Source organism: Hyperolius riggenbachi, chromosome 4 (assembly GCF_040937935.1).
Source record: "Hyperolius riggenbachi isolate aHypRig1 chromosome 4, aHypRig1.pri, whole genome shotgun sequence".
NCBI classification, from domain to species: domain Eukaryota; kingdom Metazoa; phylum Chordata; class Amphibia; order Anura; family Hyperoliidae; genus Hyperolius; species Hyperolius riggenbachi.
The window spans coordinates 148642667-148661876 of record NC_090649.1 but is presented as its reverse complement, the minus strand read 5'-3'; the positions used below and the strand labels follow the sequence as shown (position 1 = coordinate 148661876).

General features: G+C 42.0%; 1 protein-coding gene across 1 annotated transcript in view; it reads left to right on the top strand.

The window, feature by feature from the left end:
- DIPK2A (divergent protein kinase domain 2A) overlaps positions 1 to 16336 on the top strand; it is a 66821-nt gene extending 50485 nt beyond the window's left edge. The window contains exons 2-3 of the mRNA XM_068280764.1: positions 5986 to 6289; positions 14854 to 16336. Coding sequence (XP_068136865.1) covers positions 5986 to 6289; positions 14854 to 15185 — 636 coding nt within the window. The 3' untranslated portion in view covers positions 15186 to 16336. The remainder of the gene's footprint in view (positions 1 to 5985; positions 6290 to 14853) is intronic.
- Positions 16337 to 19210: the final 2874 nt, after the last annotated feature.

Here is a 19210-nt window from a genome sequence, read left to right as displayed (position 1 = left end):
CTTCACCACTGATCTGAGGTCTGAAGTATGCCACAGGGCAGCACAGTGAGGAGCGAGCGTGGGGAGCTAAACTTTGTGGAGGCAAGATGGGACCAGGACAAGTGGCAGGCAAACCTGAGGTGTACCACCTGGCCAACAGCAAAGTACCACTGGTGGTACGCATACCACAGGTTGAAAAGCCCTGATCTAGACTACAGGTGTCGAACTCCAGGCCTGGAGGGCCAGATCCATGCCAGTGTTTAGGATGGACTGAGAAAGAGAGGAATTTGTTCTACCTGGTGGACCACACCTTTCCTGATTCAGACCCATCAATTACCGTAATTTGAGCTGTGCCAAAAATGTGTGAGGATCTCAGGCCCTCAAATGACTGGTTTGACATCCCTGATCTAGACTTTTGCAGAACACATGATTTGGGGTTTCACCCTTTCTCAGTACACTTGAGGAAGGGGGAGAACCCTGAAATGTGTGTTCTGCAGCCATTTAAATACAGTGGCTGGAGGCAGCGTCACAAGGCCGATTGCTGAATGATTTCATGCTGAAATCATTTGGGAATTGGCCTGCGGTTTATGGCGGCAAACAGATCTCTCTCCGATCAGATTCGATCAGAGAGCGGTCTGTCTGTTGGTCGATCAGCAGTCAAAATCGCTAGATGTATTTATACTTTAACTCTTTAAAGAGACACTGTGACCAAGAATTGAACTTCATCCCAATCAGTAGCTGATGCCCCCTTTTACATGAGAAATCTATTTTCACAAACTGATCATCAGGGCGCTCTGTATGGCTGATATTGTGGTGAAACCCCTCCCACAAGAAAGTCTGAGGACCTTGGTACTCCTGGCAGTTTCCTGTCTGTGAACCTTGTTGCATTGTGGGAAATAGCTGTTTACCGCTGTTTCCAATTGCCATAACAGCAAGCAGCAGCTACATCACCTGCCAGCAGTAAAAATGTCACCATGTGATGTCAGAATGTAAATCAGGGATTTAAAAGATTTTACAATGGGCAAACACTGACTAAATCATTTATACATAATTATTGTAAAAATGAAGCACTTTTTTATTACATAATTTTTACTGGAGTTACTCTGTAATAATACATGGATTCCTTACTGTGTGTTTAGTTGGGTGAACTAATAGTATTATCAAAGTGACCACAAGACTGACAGCTTATCACCAAGTGCATGTGCTGTGTTATTATGTTCCAAGTATATTCAATTTGGCTTGCTCTCTAGAATAGGCAGATTGTATGCAGTACTCATTTGTCTATGACTAATTGGATTGAATTGTTCATTTTACATCTAATAAAATACATTGAAAAAGAAAACTTAGGGGACAAAGAAAGCTCACCGGTTAAAAAAAATCCCCCAGAAGTTTATCAAAGTGACAAATAAAGTTTTTAGTCGGCCTGTTTGAGCATTTACAGGCAGCACCTTTTGTATTACCTCCTAGTGGGTGCCTACTGTACTGCTTCTTGGTTGATTCACCTTCCCTCCACATCTTGCTCAACACCTGAATTTTTTTGTGAAGTCAACATAGCCAGTTTTGTGTTTGTATCTTTTTGTACAAATCAAAACCATTCAGATAAGCACTTGAATTGGAGTACCTGGTCTACAGACAGTGCAGGAAGTGTGTAGGTAATGGGGCCTGTGTTCAGGTCCTGTCTTTTACATAACTTTTTTCTAGGGATATGCTTGTCATTATGTCACTGTGTATTCATTCAGGAACATAAAAAAAAATCGGAGTGCATAAGCAATAGACAAATGCTTTGATCCGATTAATTTAACACGTATCTTTGAAATTAGCTACTTCAAAACTTCAACTTCAGGTGACTTCTGTTAAACATAGGAAGCTCCTTATTTTTTTTTTTTTTCTTCTTTCTCTGTCTTCTTTGGAAAGTGTATTATAATATATCATTGGTAAGCTAGTCACACACTGCAAGTCTGATTGTACAGCTTTTCGGTTTATAACATTTTATATAGTGTGACAGATATCGAACCAATCTGTTCAGTCTGAACTACTTGTTAATGATGCGGGGAAAAAAAATACAGTTTACAAATGTCACAGCAAAGTCTGGGATCTTCATTTGTATAGACTCACTTGAATCGCATTAAATATAGGCACTGACAATACAGAAAATACAAGAAACCTCAGTTGGTGAGATATTTGAAATTACATGAAGCAAGTTTGTATTAATTTACAACTGCAGACTTTCCACTGAAGGCATGTCATAAATATATGATGATGGTGAAAGCCGGCTTTCTGAGAGACTGACTTGATTTAGTCAGAACTGGAGGGAATGGTTGGTGAGCTTCTGAGAGGAACTGACGAGGCAAGTATGTAATACTCATTTGTTGCTACATAATTGTAAATAATTTTTACTTTGTTCAGGTTCGCTGTTCCTTTTGAAAAAATTTTTGGTTGGAGATCTACAAGGTATGCAGATGTCCCCAATGTTATTAGTGTCCCACTGATGATCCTGCAGTAGGGTGCAGCTTACTGGAGCTGCTGGACATAATGGTTTGTAGCACCCCACAGCAGCATAACGCATGTAGTCACAATTGACTTCAGTGATGTTTAGCTTTGGGATCTTCCAGATGCTAAGGTGGGCACCATAACTGCGATTTTCAGCAATGATCTCCAGCATATAGTGCTTGTTTTAACACTATTATCACCCATTATTAGCTGCTAGCAGTCTGTGGGAATCGCACCCATTTTTTTAAATTTTTTTTGTGTGTACGTTTGGTCCCTGCTTTTTGTATTTATCTCTGTTCAGCTGACTGCCTTGAATAAAGTTCTATAAAGCAATGCCATTCTTGACATGCATGGCGTGTTATAAATACAGATGAACATGTTTGAGAGTGATGGCTTCTGTGTTTGTGAAAATTTGTTAGTGGTGCTGCATTCTTCAGGTTCCTTTAATTAGACGTTTTCATGCTAGTTTAGAATTCTGAGATTGTAAAGTTTTTTCCTCGTGTTATGCAGGACTGTAAGTCCAGGGCATCGGCATTACGAATGTAACTTGATTATGACTTTGGGCTTACATTTTCTCACAGCAGGAGAGAAGGTTGCAAAGTCACAAGCTGGTTTTATGCTTCTTGCTGTGAGCGCAGCAGCATTTTGTGCTTTCATTATGCCATAGAAGAGTTTTAATCTCAAAATAAGGATAGCTTACCTTTCCTTTCATCATTTTGTGTTTTGTAATGTAACAAGTTTAAGCTCTGTCCTGTGCTAGAAGTAATCTCATTTTTTAATTGCTTAATAGAATGTTTTTTCATTTATAGTAACTGTCTGATTGGAAGATTGATTGAATGTCTAAAACATGCTGTATTGGCATTTAAGCTGCTTACAAAGGACAACTGAAGTAAGGGGCATATGGAGACTGCCATATTTATTTCCTTTAAAGGCATACCAGTTGTCGGTCAGCTCTGCCAACCCTTTGCCATTATTATTATTTATTGGATTTATACAGCGCCAACATATTATGCAGCGCTGTACAATATATAAGATTACAGACCATGATAACAGGGGTGACCGACATCACAATAAAGGTAATAGACAATAGATACAACAATACAGGTAATAAAAAGCAATAAGATACACAATATAATACAGGTAGTATAATACCAGATCATACACTGGAGTGGTGGTGCTAATACAGGTTTACATATTCTGGATAGGGTGTACAATCAAATATGATACACAAGGGGAGAGGGCCCTGCCAAAGGCTTACAATCTAGGGGGGGGGGGGGGGGGTTCAAGAAGTTCTTGGCAGAGAGAGTTGGGGCAGAGTTCCCCAACCCTGTCCTCAAGGCCCACCAACAGTACATGTTTTGCAGGAAACCACAAACATTCACAGGTGAGGTAATTAGTGTCTCAGCAGAGCTGATTAACTCCCTCTGTGGATTTTCACAAAACATGCACTGTTGGTGGGCCTTGAGGACCGGGTTGGGGAACACGGAGTTAGGGCATCAGTGAGGTAGGCCTCCTTGAAGAAGTGAGTTTTGAGTGCCTTTTTGAAGGTGTTGAAGGAGGGGGCAAGCCTGATGGGCAGTGGGAGAGAGTTCCACAGGATGGGGGGAGTAATACCGTTAGTCATAGACCCTGAAGTTAAGTTTAGTTGATCAGCAAGTGCGTGAGAATGCTGTAACATGTTCATCTGCTAAACATAACACTGGCTAATGAAAATCTAATTAACCTCCTTAGCGGTATGGACGAGCTCAGCTCGTCCATTACCGCCGGAGGGTGCCGCTCAGGCCCTGCTGGGCCGATTTGCGCCAAATAAAAAGCAGTACATGCAGCCGGCACTTTGCCAGCCGCGTGTGCTACCTGATCGCCGCCGCTTTGCGGCGATCCGCCGCTAGCAGCGGCGAAAGAGGGTCCCCCCAGCCGCCCGAGCCCAGCGCAGCCGGACCAATCAGTTCCGGCCAACGCTAAGGGCTGGATCGGAGGCGGCTGACGTCAATGACGTCACTCTAAAAGCATAACGAGGGCCGCTCATCGCGGCCCTTCTTGTTACTTCTGATTGCCGGAGGCGATCAGAAGTATGCGGCAGGAGCGCCCTCTAGTGGGCTTTCATGCAGCCAACGTTTAGTTGGCTGCATGAAATAGATTTTTTTTTTTTTTTATAAAAAAAAAAACCTCCCGCAGCCGCCCTGGCGATCTTAATAGAACGCCAGGGTGGTTAAAACCACAAATCCGAATAAAACCACACACATTTAGTTTTGAGAAAAAAGTGTTTTAAGGAAACCTGTAACTCTCTGAACCATCCTCTGGTCCCCCGCCACGGCTCAGTTTTGTTGCCATCGCGTGCCCCTTGCCAGCGTCCTGCACAGATGCAGTATGAGGTTTTCTCATACTGTGCCTGCACAGGATGTCTCCCAGAGGACGCAGGCGCAGTTGCCGTGAACTTGCAAGTCTGTGGTAACGAAACTGTGCCACAGCGGGGGACCGGAGGGGGCTGGCAGAAGCCTCTGGTAAGTGAAAATTTGTTTGGGGGACACATTGCAGGTTGCCTTTAATGCTGTTGCCTATCTAGAGCGGAGAGGAAGTTCAGAGTTCAGGTCCCATTTAAAGGATCAGCTAATTGAATAAAGGGCTATATAGTGTTATCTAAGGCACTGCATATGGATATAAAATGTATCTACTGATTTCTCATTTTCTTTTTACATTAAAGGGAACTTTAAGCTTTAAATAGGGCTAGTAGATGTAGGGTATACTGGAGAAGATAGTGCAGCAAGTGCAAAGAAAACTAAATTAAATAAAGCAGTTGCACATAGCGGTCAGTCAGGTTTGTGCTGTTGGATATTGGGGTTGTAATTGGTTGCTTTGTGCAACTGTGAAACCTTTGCTTCAGTTTTCTTTACTCCTGCCTTGATAAATCTGCCACAGTGAGTTCTTAAAGAGGAACTCCGACCAAGAATTGAACTTTATCCCAATCAATAGCTGATACCCCCTTTTACATGAGAAATCTATTCCTTTTCTCAAACAGACCATCAGGGGGCGCTGTATGACTGATAGTGTGGTGAAACCCCTCCAACAAGAAACTCTGAGAACCGTGGTACTCCTGGCAGTTTCCGGTCTGTGAACCCTGTTGCACTGTGGGAAATGGCTGTTTACAGCTGTTTCCAACTGCCAAAAAAGCATGCAACAGCTACATCACCTACCAGCAATAAAAATGTCACCATGTAATAATTGTCAGAATGTAAATCAGGGATTTAAAAGATTTTACAATGGGCAAACACTGATTAAATTATTTACACATAATTATTGTAAAGATGAAGCACTTTTTTATTACATTATTTTCAATGGAGGTTCTCTTTAAGCCTTGATACACATAGCATATTGGTGATTTTAATAATCTTCCACATTCAAACATAGTTGATATTATGAATATTTTTTTTTATTTTTTTTTACACCATACATTACTATCAATCGTAATATCTGTATTAACGGTTATAATCAAAGCCTTTTTTTCCTATTTTCCTTCAGAGCTTCCCATCAGATGAAGGCTGGCCTTTTGCTAAATACCTGGGAGCATGTGGAAGAGTGGTGGCTGTAAATTATGTAGGTGAAGAACTCTGGAGTTTCTACAATGCCCCATGGGAGAAGCGTGTGGACCTTGCATGGCAGCTAATGGAAATTGCGGAGCAGCTCACAAACAATGACTTTGAATTTGCACTTTACCTCTTAGATGTCAGCTTTGATAACTTTGCAGTTGGACCTCGGGATGGGAAAGTAATCATCGTTGATGCGGAGAATGTGTTGGTAGCTGACAAAAAATTAATTAAGCAAAGTAGGTATAGCTCTATATTATTCCAATATTATCCATTTTAATCTTTATGATGCTGATGTGCCAACGCCTTTGTATATTTTTCATTAGAAACGATAGCCGTACAGGGCAGAGAAAAGCAGATTATGGCTGCTTCTTAACTTATTTTAGCCATTACAGTTAATGAATGTTGGAAGATTTGAAACGAGTTGATTCCATTTTTTTATTTGGCTAACCCAAATGATTCAAAGAGTACGTTTTCAGTTAAACACTCTTCTTTAGTCAGGGGGAATATTGTATTTTAAAAGCATAAATGCACTCAATAATGCCTCTCTCATAGGGGACGCTAGTCAATTAATTCACAGGTTGTAAGCTGCTCCAATGCACCCACTGTGCATGGTCACTTGCATCGACTCGATGCAAGTGACCATGCACAGTGGGTGCATTGGAGTGAGCGTGACCGTGCTCGGACACAACAGGATGCAGTTTTTACCTGCCAAGTAACCACATTGTGTGTGTAAAAATGGGCATCCTGAATCATTTACTAGGGTTCCTCTTTAACTTATGGTGAACATGCTACAGCAATTCTTCTATGGTTAATATAAACGTTGGTCCTTATTTTGTACATACTGGTTTCTGAAATTTAAAATAGTTTACCCAGCGAAAGTATCCTGAAAATGTCAGGTATTGATTTAGGAAGCCAAAGTCAATATGCATTCCTGCTTGCTTTTGTATTGAACAAAATAATGATTCTAGGTACAAAGATTTTCCTGTCCTGCACAGATGCAAAGCCACCTTCCATAACCATAGCATTCAGATTTTCAGCACTAGGTCCAATTGTCATACAATGGTCATCATCTGTCTTACGCTTTCAATGAATAGATATGGACAGTTGAGTGGAAAATATAGCATTATGCTACTTAATCTGTGGAGGTTCTCACAAATCAAATCAACCCATACATCCAAATATAAGAGAGTAGCACAGTCTGTTTCATAAAACTTACACAACGTCTTCATATTTAGTGAGATGAAGAAGATATTGCTTAGAAGTACAGGTAATCATTTTGTTTCAGTCAATAGTCTACTAAGGTTGCTTTCACAATATGTGCATAGCTTTACATTGCATGTAACACACTGCTCACATAGTTACCGTATTTTTCGGACCATAAGATGCACTTTTCCTCCCCAAAACATGGGGGGAAAAGGTGCCTGCGTCTTATGGTCCGGATGCAGCAATTTCTACCGGTATCCAGTTGTCACCCCTTTTAAATGTTGTGTCCCCGTGACTGTCCAGACCTCCCGTCTGTGTAAGGAATCTGTATGGCTTGCAGAGCATGTATTGCAGGATGTAACGAGTGTAGGTGTCCCTGGGGCTGTCCCGTCCCGCCCCTCTATTCCGGTGCGTTCCCGCCCCTGTCCTCAGCTGTCCCGTTCCCCTCTAACTACTTTCCCCGGCTCTCTAAGGGTTACGTGAGGAGTGTCAAGGCGCATAGGCTTACCGCTGGATGTTAGCGCTGTCAGCGGTAACCTTCCATGCTAAAGCCGCCGGGTGGTCCGTGCACGCTGCCAAAGCCTTCCTCCCTTCACTTCCGCTTTCATCACCAATGCGGAAGTGAAGGGCGGAAGGCTTTGGCAGCGTGCACGGACCACCCGGCGGCTTTAGCACGGAAGATTACCGCTGACAGCGCTAACATCCAGCGGTAAGCCTATGCCTTGACACTCCTCACGTAACCCTTAGAGAGCCAGGGAAAGTAGTTAGAGGGGAACGGGACAGCTGAGCACAGGGGGCGGGAACGCACCGGTATAGAGGGGCGGGACGGGACAACCCCGGGGACACCTACACTCGTTACATCCTGCAATACATGCTCTGCAAGCCATACAGATTCCTTACACAGACTGGTGACGAAGAAGATAAGTTTCACAGGGGGACAGACTAGTACAGGGGTTACTTAGTACCGCACAGGGCATTTTAAAGGACAGGGGGGGGGGGGCAGTTAAGAGTACATGGGTGGCATCTAAAAGCACACAGCGGGCACTTAAAGATCTCAAGGGGCTCTTTGAATGACACAGGGGACACTTTAGAGAATACATGAGGCACTTTAAAGGACACAGAGGGCACTTAAAGAGGAACTCCAGTGAAAATAATGTAATAAAAAAAGTGCTTCATTTTTACCATAATTATGTATAAATGATTTAGGCAGTGTTTGCTCATTGTAAAATCTTTCCTCTCCCAGATTCACATTCTGACATGTATTACATGGTGACATTGTTACTGTGGGCAAGTTATGTAGCTGTTTCTAGCTGTTCTGGCCTTGCAGACAGTTGTAAACAGCCATTTCCTGTCTGTGAACATTGTTACATTGTGGCAGTTTGCCCAGAGTACCATACGGTACCAGAGCCTCTTGTGGGAGGGGTTTCAGCACAAAATCAGTCATACAGCGCCCCCTGATGGTCTGTTTGTGAAAAGCATTATATTTCTCTTGTAAAAGGGGGTATCAGCTACTGATTGGGATAAAGTTAAATTCTTGGTCGGAGTTTCTCTTTAAGACAACAGGGAGAGGGGGGCACTTTAGAGGACAAAGGGGCCACCTAAGAGGACAAGGGGGGAATTTAAGAGGACGCAAGGGGACAAAGGAGGACAGTGGAGGTCACAAGGGAGACACTAAAGGTACAAATGGGACACAGGGACACAAGAGGTACAAGGGGGACATATAAATTGGGGAGGGGAGAAGATCCACAAGATGCCCCTACACCATGGATGCACCAGGTTTAGTATTTTTTTTTTCCCTGGATTTTGTCCTCTAAACCTAGGTACGTCTTCTGGTCCGGAGCGTCTTATGGTCCGAAAAATACGGTATATAGGCATGGTCACATCTCTGCACATTATCTATTTGGCTGTCCACAGTGCATTTCTAGATGACATTGGCAGAAACACACAAATTCAAGAACCGTTTACCATGCTATGAAATAATGTTTGGTTTTACGTGCTTCATGCATGTTGAGTTGCTCGTGTTGTAGCCAGGACATACTGTGAACATACCCTTATTGAAACACTTATGTTTTAGTTGTAGCGTCTTAGGACTCTCTTCCATATGCGTGCTTTTAGCCGTGCTTATGGAAACTCGATTGAAGGGACATCAGAGAGTACATAGACTGCACTGTCTGATTTTTCCATACGTGCGGTGCAATTCACTACTGAATCGCAGCGCATGGTTGCACGCATTTTGGGGCGATTGTGCCCACGATACCATTTATTATAATAATGAATGGGATCGCAAGCGACACCCCGGGGAATCGCGTGATGCAATGCAGAGTCACGCTGATACACGGCCACCTGCACTGCAATGGAAACAAGCCTTTACTGTGTGTGGATGGTGAATGGTGTCGAACGCATCTTATTTTTAGGGATAGCTTTTCGTTTTTGACAGTCTTTTTCACACCTCTTGTGCACCAGCTTACTTTTCTGCCCAAAGTGTGAACTCCTTCATCTTGGGCAGTGCTCCTCTGTGAGGTGTAGGTAGACTGCAGAGTCTTAATTTGCAGATATTGCCTTCCCATTTTGTGCTGAGTTTACTCAACGGTTGCTTGGTTACTGCTGTATAGCTTACTCAAGGGTTGCTTGGTTACTGCTGTATAACTTACTCAAGGGTTGCTTGGTTAGTGCACTATACAAATCTTTGCAGTTCTAAATGCAGTGGATTGTGTACTTTATCTTCTTGTGTCTGAAAATTGGATCCTCAGGATGTACAAGTTTGTGTGTATAGCAGGGCTGAAAGAAAATTTAAAATGTTTTTCCCCCTGCCATTTTCACTTCAAACACAGCCAGGCACTAAAACAAAGCTCCGTACACACAGTAGATTAAACTTGGCCGAGGCGGCCAATGAAGACTACCTTGGGCGAGTATCTAACGTGTACATCGGCCCCGACCCTGCTTGCAAGTATCCACTACAACAGATGCAGCTTGCTTGCCTATCCTGATAATCAGTAAACAGCAGCTGCATGGCAGGGTTTGACTGCTTTTCAGTTTAATGGCAAGGGCAGAAGAATAAGTAAAAGTAAATTAGGCGCAATTGTTTAATAAAACGCCTTCACACAAATGCATGTTTGAATTAAAAATACATTTGTGTTTCATTATGGTAGAACATTTTAAAATCAGGATGATTAGACGCAGTAGAAAACCTTGTTTTTGTGCTTATTTTGAAATTTTCCCAAGCACTGTTCTATCCTTCCATGTTTTCATCCTACTTGATCGCTGACAGCAGTGAGCATGTCCTTGTTCTGGGGGATGAGCAGAGGACAATCAGCAGGAATATATACAGTATACTGTTTCTAAGGAAATATAGGAATTAAATATTGGCGTGTAGAAATGCACAGGAAAGCAGGCATACAACCAAGCCGTGTTCCATTTTCAGGAAAGGCAGCCAGCCAGATATCTTGTCAGCTTGCTTCTAGAATGTTCCCATATTTGTCATGTCCTGTGAGTTCACCACCTGCTTCTCTGTAAGACAAACATGATTGATTGGTGAAGTTCTTCAAATTAATCTTTTGCTCTCTGCCCCGTATGTTGAGGATGATAAAGATCTCTGTCTGGCCATATTTTGTGAATTCTATCCATTATACAGTAGTAGTGTTTTGCTTTTGTCCTTTTTGCTTTTCCAAGGAGGCCTTTGTCTAAAATTTTTCTTGCAGCCTTTGAAAACAATTGTTCTGAAAGGCTTATTTTCTCTAGTACTGAGGCAGAAATAAGTTAAATGAGGAATCTCAAGACCAGAATTAGTATGACTTTCATTTTATTCTGCACCAAACATGAAATAGGCAAAATATGGTGGCTGGGATGTTGTCAAGCTGAGGTAGCCTTTATAATTATAGATCGAGGACCAGCCCATATTCTTGGCAAAGCCACCTCTTTTGACTGAAACTAGAGCGGTATTGCAGTTGAAATAAAGTTAGTAGAGAAACTGTTATTTGATATCTGGCCAGTTTTATTTAAATTAAACCTAATCAGAGAACGTTGCTTAATGAGCACTTCGTACCCCTTTTGTAAAAAAACTCAAAGAATGGAGCAAATAGATGGAGATGATTCTGAGTTGATGCAAATTTTATGATTTTGTGCAGTTTGAAAATGTACCAATGAAATGAATAGGTGGTCATGGACAGTGTCCAAGGGTGAATCCGTTGCAGTTCTTTTGTTGTTTTAATTGATTGAATCCATCATTATAAAGTCAATTTCTAAAAGCAAATTTTGATTATAAGGTGGGGAAATATGTATGCATTTCTAACAGGACCTTAATGAAGCGGGAACACCCTAGCACGTTAAACCACACAGGGGTGAAGTTTAAACAGGTGATCTAAAATATAGCAAAATTACGTCACTATTTACTATTTAAAAAGGGACTAAAATCTCCCAGCAGTAAGAATTGCTAGAATTAATTCTTGCCTAGTCTTTACAATCCAAACAAGATGGTGTGCTGTAGCCCCTGGAAGCATACCCAGTCCTATAATGTAGTGGCAGGTGTATACCAGAGCTGACTAAAGACAAACTTGTAGACCTGTTTACAAGTTTATGAAATCTTACACATTTCCCAGGCAGCACCTTCTACTTCAGAGGATATGTGCAATTGAGTATATGACAGACAGCACACAGCAACCATAGAATTAACCAGGGCTGTGGAGTCGAGGAGTCAATTTTGGGTACCTGGAGTCGGGAAAAAATGCACCGACTCCGACGCCTAATGAATTTAACCTGTAGTTAAAATAGAAAATTTGATAACATTTTCTATTTCTCAGATAGTCATCATAAATAATTTATAAATACAGTAATTACTCGGCTTAGTCCAAAAAAATGAAATAAACCAATCAAAAATAGTTACTTGTACTGCTTCAATAAAGCAGTCCCCATATTTTTAAAGTCAGATGTACATATCTGATTGTGACTGTATATTTGTGTACACAGGAATCTTTTATATATACTAAATAACATCTATGCTGTAAGAATAAAGCCTGACGTGTAGCTGTGTCACTAATAGAGATGGTCAATGAGATGGAAATAATTCTGTGTTGATGCTGGTTTATGCAAATGTATGCACTCCCTTTGCTCATGAAATCAAATAATTTGAGATCTTAAAATTTGGTTTGGTGACTACGAATTAAAAGGTACCTGAGACAGATGAAAAGAAGTTTTGTACATACCTGGGGCTTCCTCCAGCCCCCTTCAGGCTAATCAGTCCCTTGCTGTTCTCCTCCGCCATCTGGATCTTCTGCTATGAGGCACGTGCCACTTCCACAGCCAGGAGCGATCTGCACCTGCGCAATTGTGCTGCGCAGGTGTAGAACACTCCCGGCGCGGAGTGTGTGCATGCGCACTACACCCAACTGCAGTGTTCTCCCCAGAATTTTTTTCCAGCCGGGTGGCATGAAAAAGTAGCCGGGTGGGGCGAGAGGAGAGAATGCAGGGCTGGTGCTTTTCTGCACAACTCTGCTTACAACAAAGGAGGTGGTGAGCCGATGACAGCTGGTTGCTCACCAAAACTAGCCAGGTGGAGCACCCGGCTAAAAGAGCTTGGGGGAAACGCTAATCTATTCTGTTTATATATCAAAAGAGTAAAAGGACAGGGAAGCAGTAAGATATTAACTTCTGGATGGCAGTGGCTCAATTCTTGATCAGAGATCTCAATTCTAACAAATAGTGGTATAAAGGTATGCATGAGCCACTGCTATCGGCTCAATTTCCAATCAGGGAGAGTGATAAATCACTAGTTGGGTCAGCATGTCAACCAATGTATGACTACTTTACACAAAGCAAGTCACAGTAAGCTGGGCATCAGACAGCAGTATGCTGCTCTCAAGTGATCTCTACTCTAACCTGCAGGACCAGTCCACTACTAGCTAATTAAAAACACCACTGAAGAAAGGACAACTACTGAGGCCCTGATGTGCAGTACAATAATACAGGATGGGAGTCAAAATCTGGGTAGGCTGAATAATTGCATAGATACTTTAATATGAAGAAATTACTATCTAATTACTAATAATAATTAAATACTATAACACCAGGAGGTTTAGAATGAAAATTATCTACAAAACAAGAATCATTTTTCAAACTATCTACATAGTATGTTAACAATTGCCCTTAAAATTTTATTTTCGAGAAATCCCATATGCTTTCATTGCTTGATATTATTCAAAAGCTGATTTGTCACCGCCTGCAGGTGGTGCTGCATGCTACTACTACAGGCATTCCACACAGCATCCATTACAGTAGCAATGCAGCAGCTGGCAGATGAGGCACTGTGTAACCCAGCACTACAACTGACCTGTGTCCCCTGATAAATTGTACCTGAGAGAGACATCGTCAGACGCACAGTTCAAAACGAAGTTGCCGCTTCCTCCAGGGCTCCCCGCTGTTTCCTTTTTCATGGTAGCTCAGGAGCAGTGCGTGTATCAGTCACATTCGCTGTGTCTCATATAACGCCATCTAGTGGCGCCTTGAGAAACGGCAAATGGGACAGAGAGACAAGGGAATCTCCAGAGCTGCACATGACTCTGATACACGCACTGCTTCTGACTGAGACACCACGGAAATGGACACAACGGGGAGCCCTGGAGGAAGCGGCAACTCTGTTTTAAACTGTGCGTCCGTGCAGCAGTGACAATGTCTCTCTCTGCTACAGTTTATCAGGACACAGGTCAGTTGTAACGCTGGATTACACACTGTTGCTGTGGGTGTGCAGGGACCTAAGAGCATGACAACAGGCGGGCGGGGTTTCAAATCAGCTGGGCGCCCCGCCCACCTAATTAGCCCTGGGGAGAACACTGCAACTGATTCAAGTACCTGGATCCATAGCAGAAGATCCAGGTGCCAGAGGACAGCGAGGGACTGAACAAAGGTTGCAGAGGGTTTTCCTTTTGTGGACTGTTAAATGTATTTTTGTGTTGCCAAGAATTGTATGGTTCTAGCACTTTTTGCATTTAAGGTAAATGTGTGATTTTTTTTTTCATTATTTTTTTTTTTAATTTAATTATTTTAGTTTTTTTCTTTACTACGTACTTGAAAGATTAAGCATAGTTTCACAGTTTCAGTGGGTAATTCACACGTATATCACATCTTAGTTTTATGATGAAACGTTATTTAGAAGTAACACAAGTTTGTTTTGAAAGGATTGGGGGTTTTAGAAAATAAAAAGGGAAACTATTTGGTCCGCTAGTCCAGAGTTTCTTCTGACTTGTCTATATATTTCTGCTGTTTCTGAATTTCTCCTGTAATTAGGAATGTTGAAGCACTGTTAACATTGAATTGATAGGAATTTGTGTACAAAAGAACCCAAAATATATATACTGTATTTGGGCTACAATTTAATGTTCTATTTTAATTCTTTATGTAAGTATAATAGACCTTTTAGCATTGTGTGTGTCCTCTGACTGCAGAGGCTATTCTTATATCTGATCTCTTTTAAAACTTTATTCCTGCAGTTGGCATTAACACTGAAACTAAAGATGTTAAATTGGCATATGGGAGATGAATCATATGTAAATGATGTATATTCAAGTGCCTAAGCATAAGTGTAACTAGAATTTCTCTACTTTTTCAGACAAACCTGAAAACTGGGACGCGTGGTATGAAAGCAAATTTGATGACTGTGACAAAGAAGCATGTTTATCCTTCTCAAAGGAAGTTTTGTGTTCTCGAACTACAGTGGACCATAACTACTATGCCATTTGCCAGAACCTCTTGTCTAGACATGCTACCTGGCGTGGCACTTCTGGAGGTCTTCTTCATGACCCTCCAGCCGAAATTGCCAAAGATGGCCAGCTTGGGGCACTACTGGACGAATGTGCAAACCCAAAGAAAAGATATGGCAGGTTTAAAGCTGCTAAAGAATTACGAGAATACCTTGCACAACTAAGTAATAATGTGAGGTAGTCCATACTGTATGCTTTTTTTTTTCCTTCTGTCTAGCGAATGGAAAGTGTAATTAGCTAGAGCACATACCAGCTTAAATTACAGTTACATAGCCAAGCGTTCTAAATAGAAGCTTTGTAAACGCTATGAAATTGAACTATAGTGCGAGGGAGAATGGTACACAATCCTCTGCAATCATGCCAGGTACGTGTCCCTAGCTAATTAAAACTTCAGACACTCCTATTGATTTTTCTCTCTGATTACCTGTGAGGCGGTCACATAAAGATCTCCAGGTGACTGGAGGGGGAAACAGACTTTGGTAGCTTAACTGATTCTTCATGTGTCAAATACTAATTGACATGACATATTATTACATTGGTATCACAATTTTTGTGAAGCTGATGCCTTTACTTGGAAAGTTCAAGTTAAGACTGCTGGCCTGTTTTAGAGGCTTTTTTTTCATATTACATATTTGTATGTAAAGACACCAATTATTCTGCTCTTGATTTTAATTTTAGGGTCTCTTCTTTGTTGCGTCCTGTTCTCTAATATTTTTTTTTATATATGCTGTAAATATATTATCCAAATCCATTAAAATGTAGTCTTTCTTTGGTATTCTTTAAACTGTTATTGCTTTGACCCGTTTGCCCTTTCCAATTATCTTCTCCTGTACATATTGCTTCCCTATCCATGCTGACTGAAATAGGGTACATGTTTTCTTAATGTGGCAGGTACACCAAAGATAATTGTAGAGTTTAATGAAGTAATTAGCTTGTTTCGTTTATTACCTCACTAAAGGCTAAAGTGCATTGCGTAATCATTTATCTGTGATTGTGTTCTATAAGAAAATTGTCAAACTTTAAAATTCCATTTGAGATTTCTGATACTCTGAAGATAACATTCTATACAACCCACATTCCACCTTTTAACAGTAATTTTAAGCTTCTTTGTACCTAGAGCTACGTTTACACGCTGCATTAAACTCTGCTGGGGTCGGCCAATAAAAACCACCTCGGGCGAAAGTCTAGCTCAGGGCTGGGCTAACTTTAAGCGGTCCGGGCTACATACTGCGGGCTGCATTCCTTAAATTCAACAGAGTTGACGGTGGTGGGGGACTTGAAACTTACCTCGATCACAGATTCCCGTGTCGCCTCTCCATGTAAACAGGGCATCACACCACATGACGTGACTTCGGGACGTTTAAGCGTATTACACGCTGGCTGCCAGCTTGTAATACGCTGGCACGTCCCAGTGTCAAGTCATGTAATGCCCTGTTGCCATGGAGATGCAATGCGGGAATCGGAGATCAAGGTGAGTTTCAAGTCCCCCAGCGCCCACTCTCAACTCTGCAGGGAGGGAGGGGGGAAGGAGAGGAATCAGTCCCGCCAACAGAAACTGCGAGCACGTGCCGTGGGCCTTAGTTTTCCCAGCGCTTATCTTGCTTGTGTACCGGAGCCCCTTGAAGTTGCCTAAAGGTACCCATGCATGCATTATTTTTCCCATACGATTCAGTGTGATTGAATCTGCTGGGAGTCTATTTCCCAAAATGTCCAGTCGAATGAATTTCTGTCAGTTTTGACCAAAAATTGAAGGTATTGAATGGACAGGGCAGAAAATTATATTTGTTCAGGGGGGTGGGGCAGGAGTTGTAGTGGATCAATGGGCCATAGCATTTCACTGCATCGAACAGTTCAACACTGCTATTCATTCATTATGTTCTGTGTAGAAAGGATCACAATCCAATCAGATATGCACATTGGCTTATAATTGATTCGTGTATGGCTAATCTCTATTTTTTTTTCTGACACCCGAGCACATTGTTCTCCTATTCACCTTGCCTGCCAGAAGCCACCCCGTCATGTGCTGCGTCATCCCTTCTCCATAGCTACAGATGTGTCTCTAGGCTAATGATATGTGTACAGAAATCTGCCCTAAACTGTCACTTCAGAGATCGCGTTCCAATACCAGTGGGCAACAGTCCTCGCATTTGTGTATGAGGCTTAGGTTATAGCTCTCTTCACTGTTTAGATATCCCAATCCCTCTGCTTACAGTAATATTCCACTATCTGATGAATAGCACTGGGCACCAAGTTCCCTCATAGTGCATTTAAAAAAGGTATTGGATGCAAAGTCTCCTGCCTGATATACAGTGCCTGGCTTAGCAAAGGTCCAGCCACATCTCTTCCATCTCTTACTGCTACGTGTCCCGAAGCTTGCAAGTACTTGTAGCTTCCTTTTGATAAAATATATTTTACTGGTTCCTAAAATGTGAATTCCAAGCCCAACTTCAGGCACAGATCTTAATCTGCCTTGTGATATATAGGAACAGTACCAAAGGCAGGTAACCTGAAGGCTCTGTGGAGTGGAGTTTCTGATTAGCCCAGGCGGCAAGTAACCAGGACACGCTGATCGTTTCTACACGATTAGAGCCTTTAGCAATTTAGGGCTGGTGAAGGGACACCTGGCCAAGTACTTTGGCATTAGCTAATTAAATAAATCATACACCCTTAACAAATAAACTCTGCCACAAAGTTTCTATTTGTCTGAATTTACAAGACTACTCCAGGTAACAGCGGTTATACCAATATCCTGGAGCAAGGGAGGGCCTGCTTTCTGTTATGGGAACTTCCACAGGAAATAACACTAGTCTTTCAGTTTAACTGGCAAAATAATATGCACAGTTAATCCTCCTAATACAAACTCCTTTGTTTTCAAGTGGTGTTTGAAGTAAGAGCTTAGTCTTGTAGCTCGGGTTAAAGAAAATGTTAGAACCTCCATTAACACAAAGGGCCTGTTTCCACTACATGCAGATCCTGGATGCAGAAAAACTGACTCCAATGAATGTCTATGGGCCTGTTTCCACTAAGCAAGATTTTTCTGATGCAATTTCTCATAGGTATTCATTGGTCAGTTTTCTGCATCCAGAATCCGCATGTAGTGGAAATAGGCCCAAAGTGGTAGGATACCTGAACTGACATGTGACGTAGCTGAGCATTGGTGCATTTAGTACTAAGCTTACTTCAAACCTGCCTGTGTCAACTTTTTATTTTTTTGCATTCAAAGTGTTGAGCTGTTATCTTTATGCAGATGAAGCAGTCAACAGCAAGCAAGAGTACACAAAAGCATATTAGTTGTGTATAGGTGAGAATAAACTGATAAGAGAAAGAAAATGTTCATGATAATCTGTTAGGAGATGAATGAACCAGGTCATAGGTCACACTGAAATAGCTGCTGTGCAAACTGAAATCAGATTTAGCTTTTTAAAGGACACCTGAACTAAAGGGGATATGAAGGCTGCCATATTTATTTCCTTTTAAACAATGCCATTTTCTGACTGCTGCCAACTAGATTAGTAGGATTGCCAGACAACTGGTAATGACCACTTGAGAACCACAGGTTCACACCCCAACAGACCCACCCCCCTCGTGACCAGACTGTTTTTTACAATTCAGCACTCTGCAACTTTAACAGTTTATTACTTGACCATACAACTTGGCAGCCAAATTAATCTTGCCTCCTTTTCTGCCCACCAATAGAGCTTTTTGTTTGGGGTGTGTGATTGCTGCGGCTTTTTTTATTGATTTATTTTAATAAAAATGGCTAGTTTTTTGTTTTTTTTAATTTATCCCTCTCACCCTTCCCTCCCTCCCCCGAGATCTAAATGCTGCGATCATCTCTCATAGGCATCAGCCTATGAGAAGTATTACATTGTGAGCCACTCCAGGGGACAGCTAAGTGACAAAGCTGTCCCCTCTACAGCGCTGCGTTGGATTGCAGCACTGTACAAATGTTTGTCTTTGTTTTACAGCCTACCAGCTCCAATCGCGGCTGGCAGGCTGATCACAGATTTACAAGCAGGGAATGTGTGCATGCTATTCTTGACCTCCAGGACCTGATGCCAATCGGCGTTAGGCAGCACCGGGGGAGCCACTCTGCGGCCGCCAATTGGCGTGAGGCGGTCGCAGAGAAGTTAAAAAGAAAAACTATGGCAGCCTCCATATCCCTCTCACTTCAGGTGTCCTTTAAATTGAAAATGGGAATAGGAG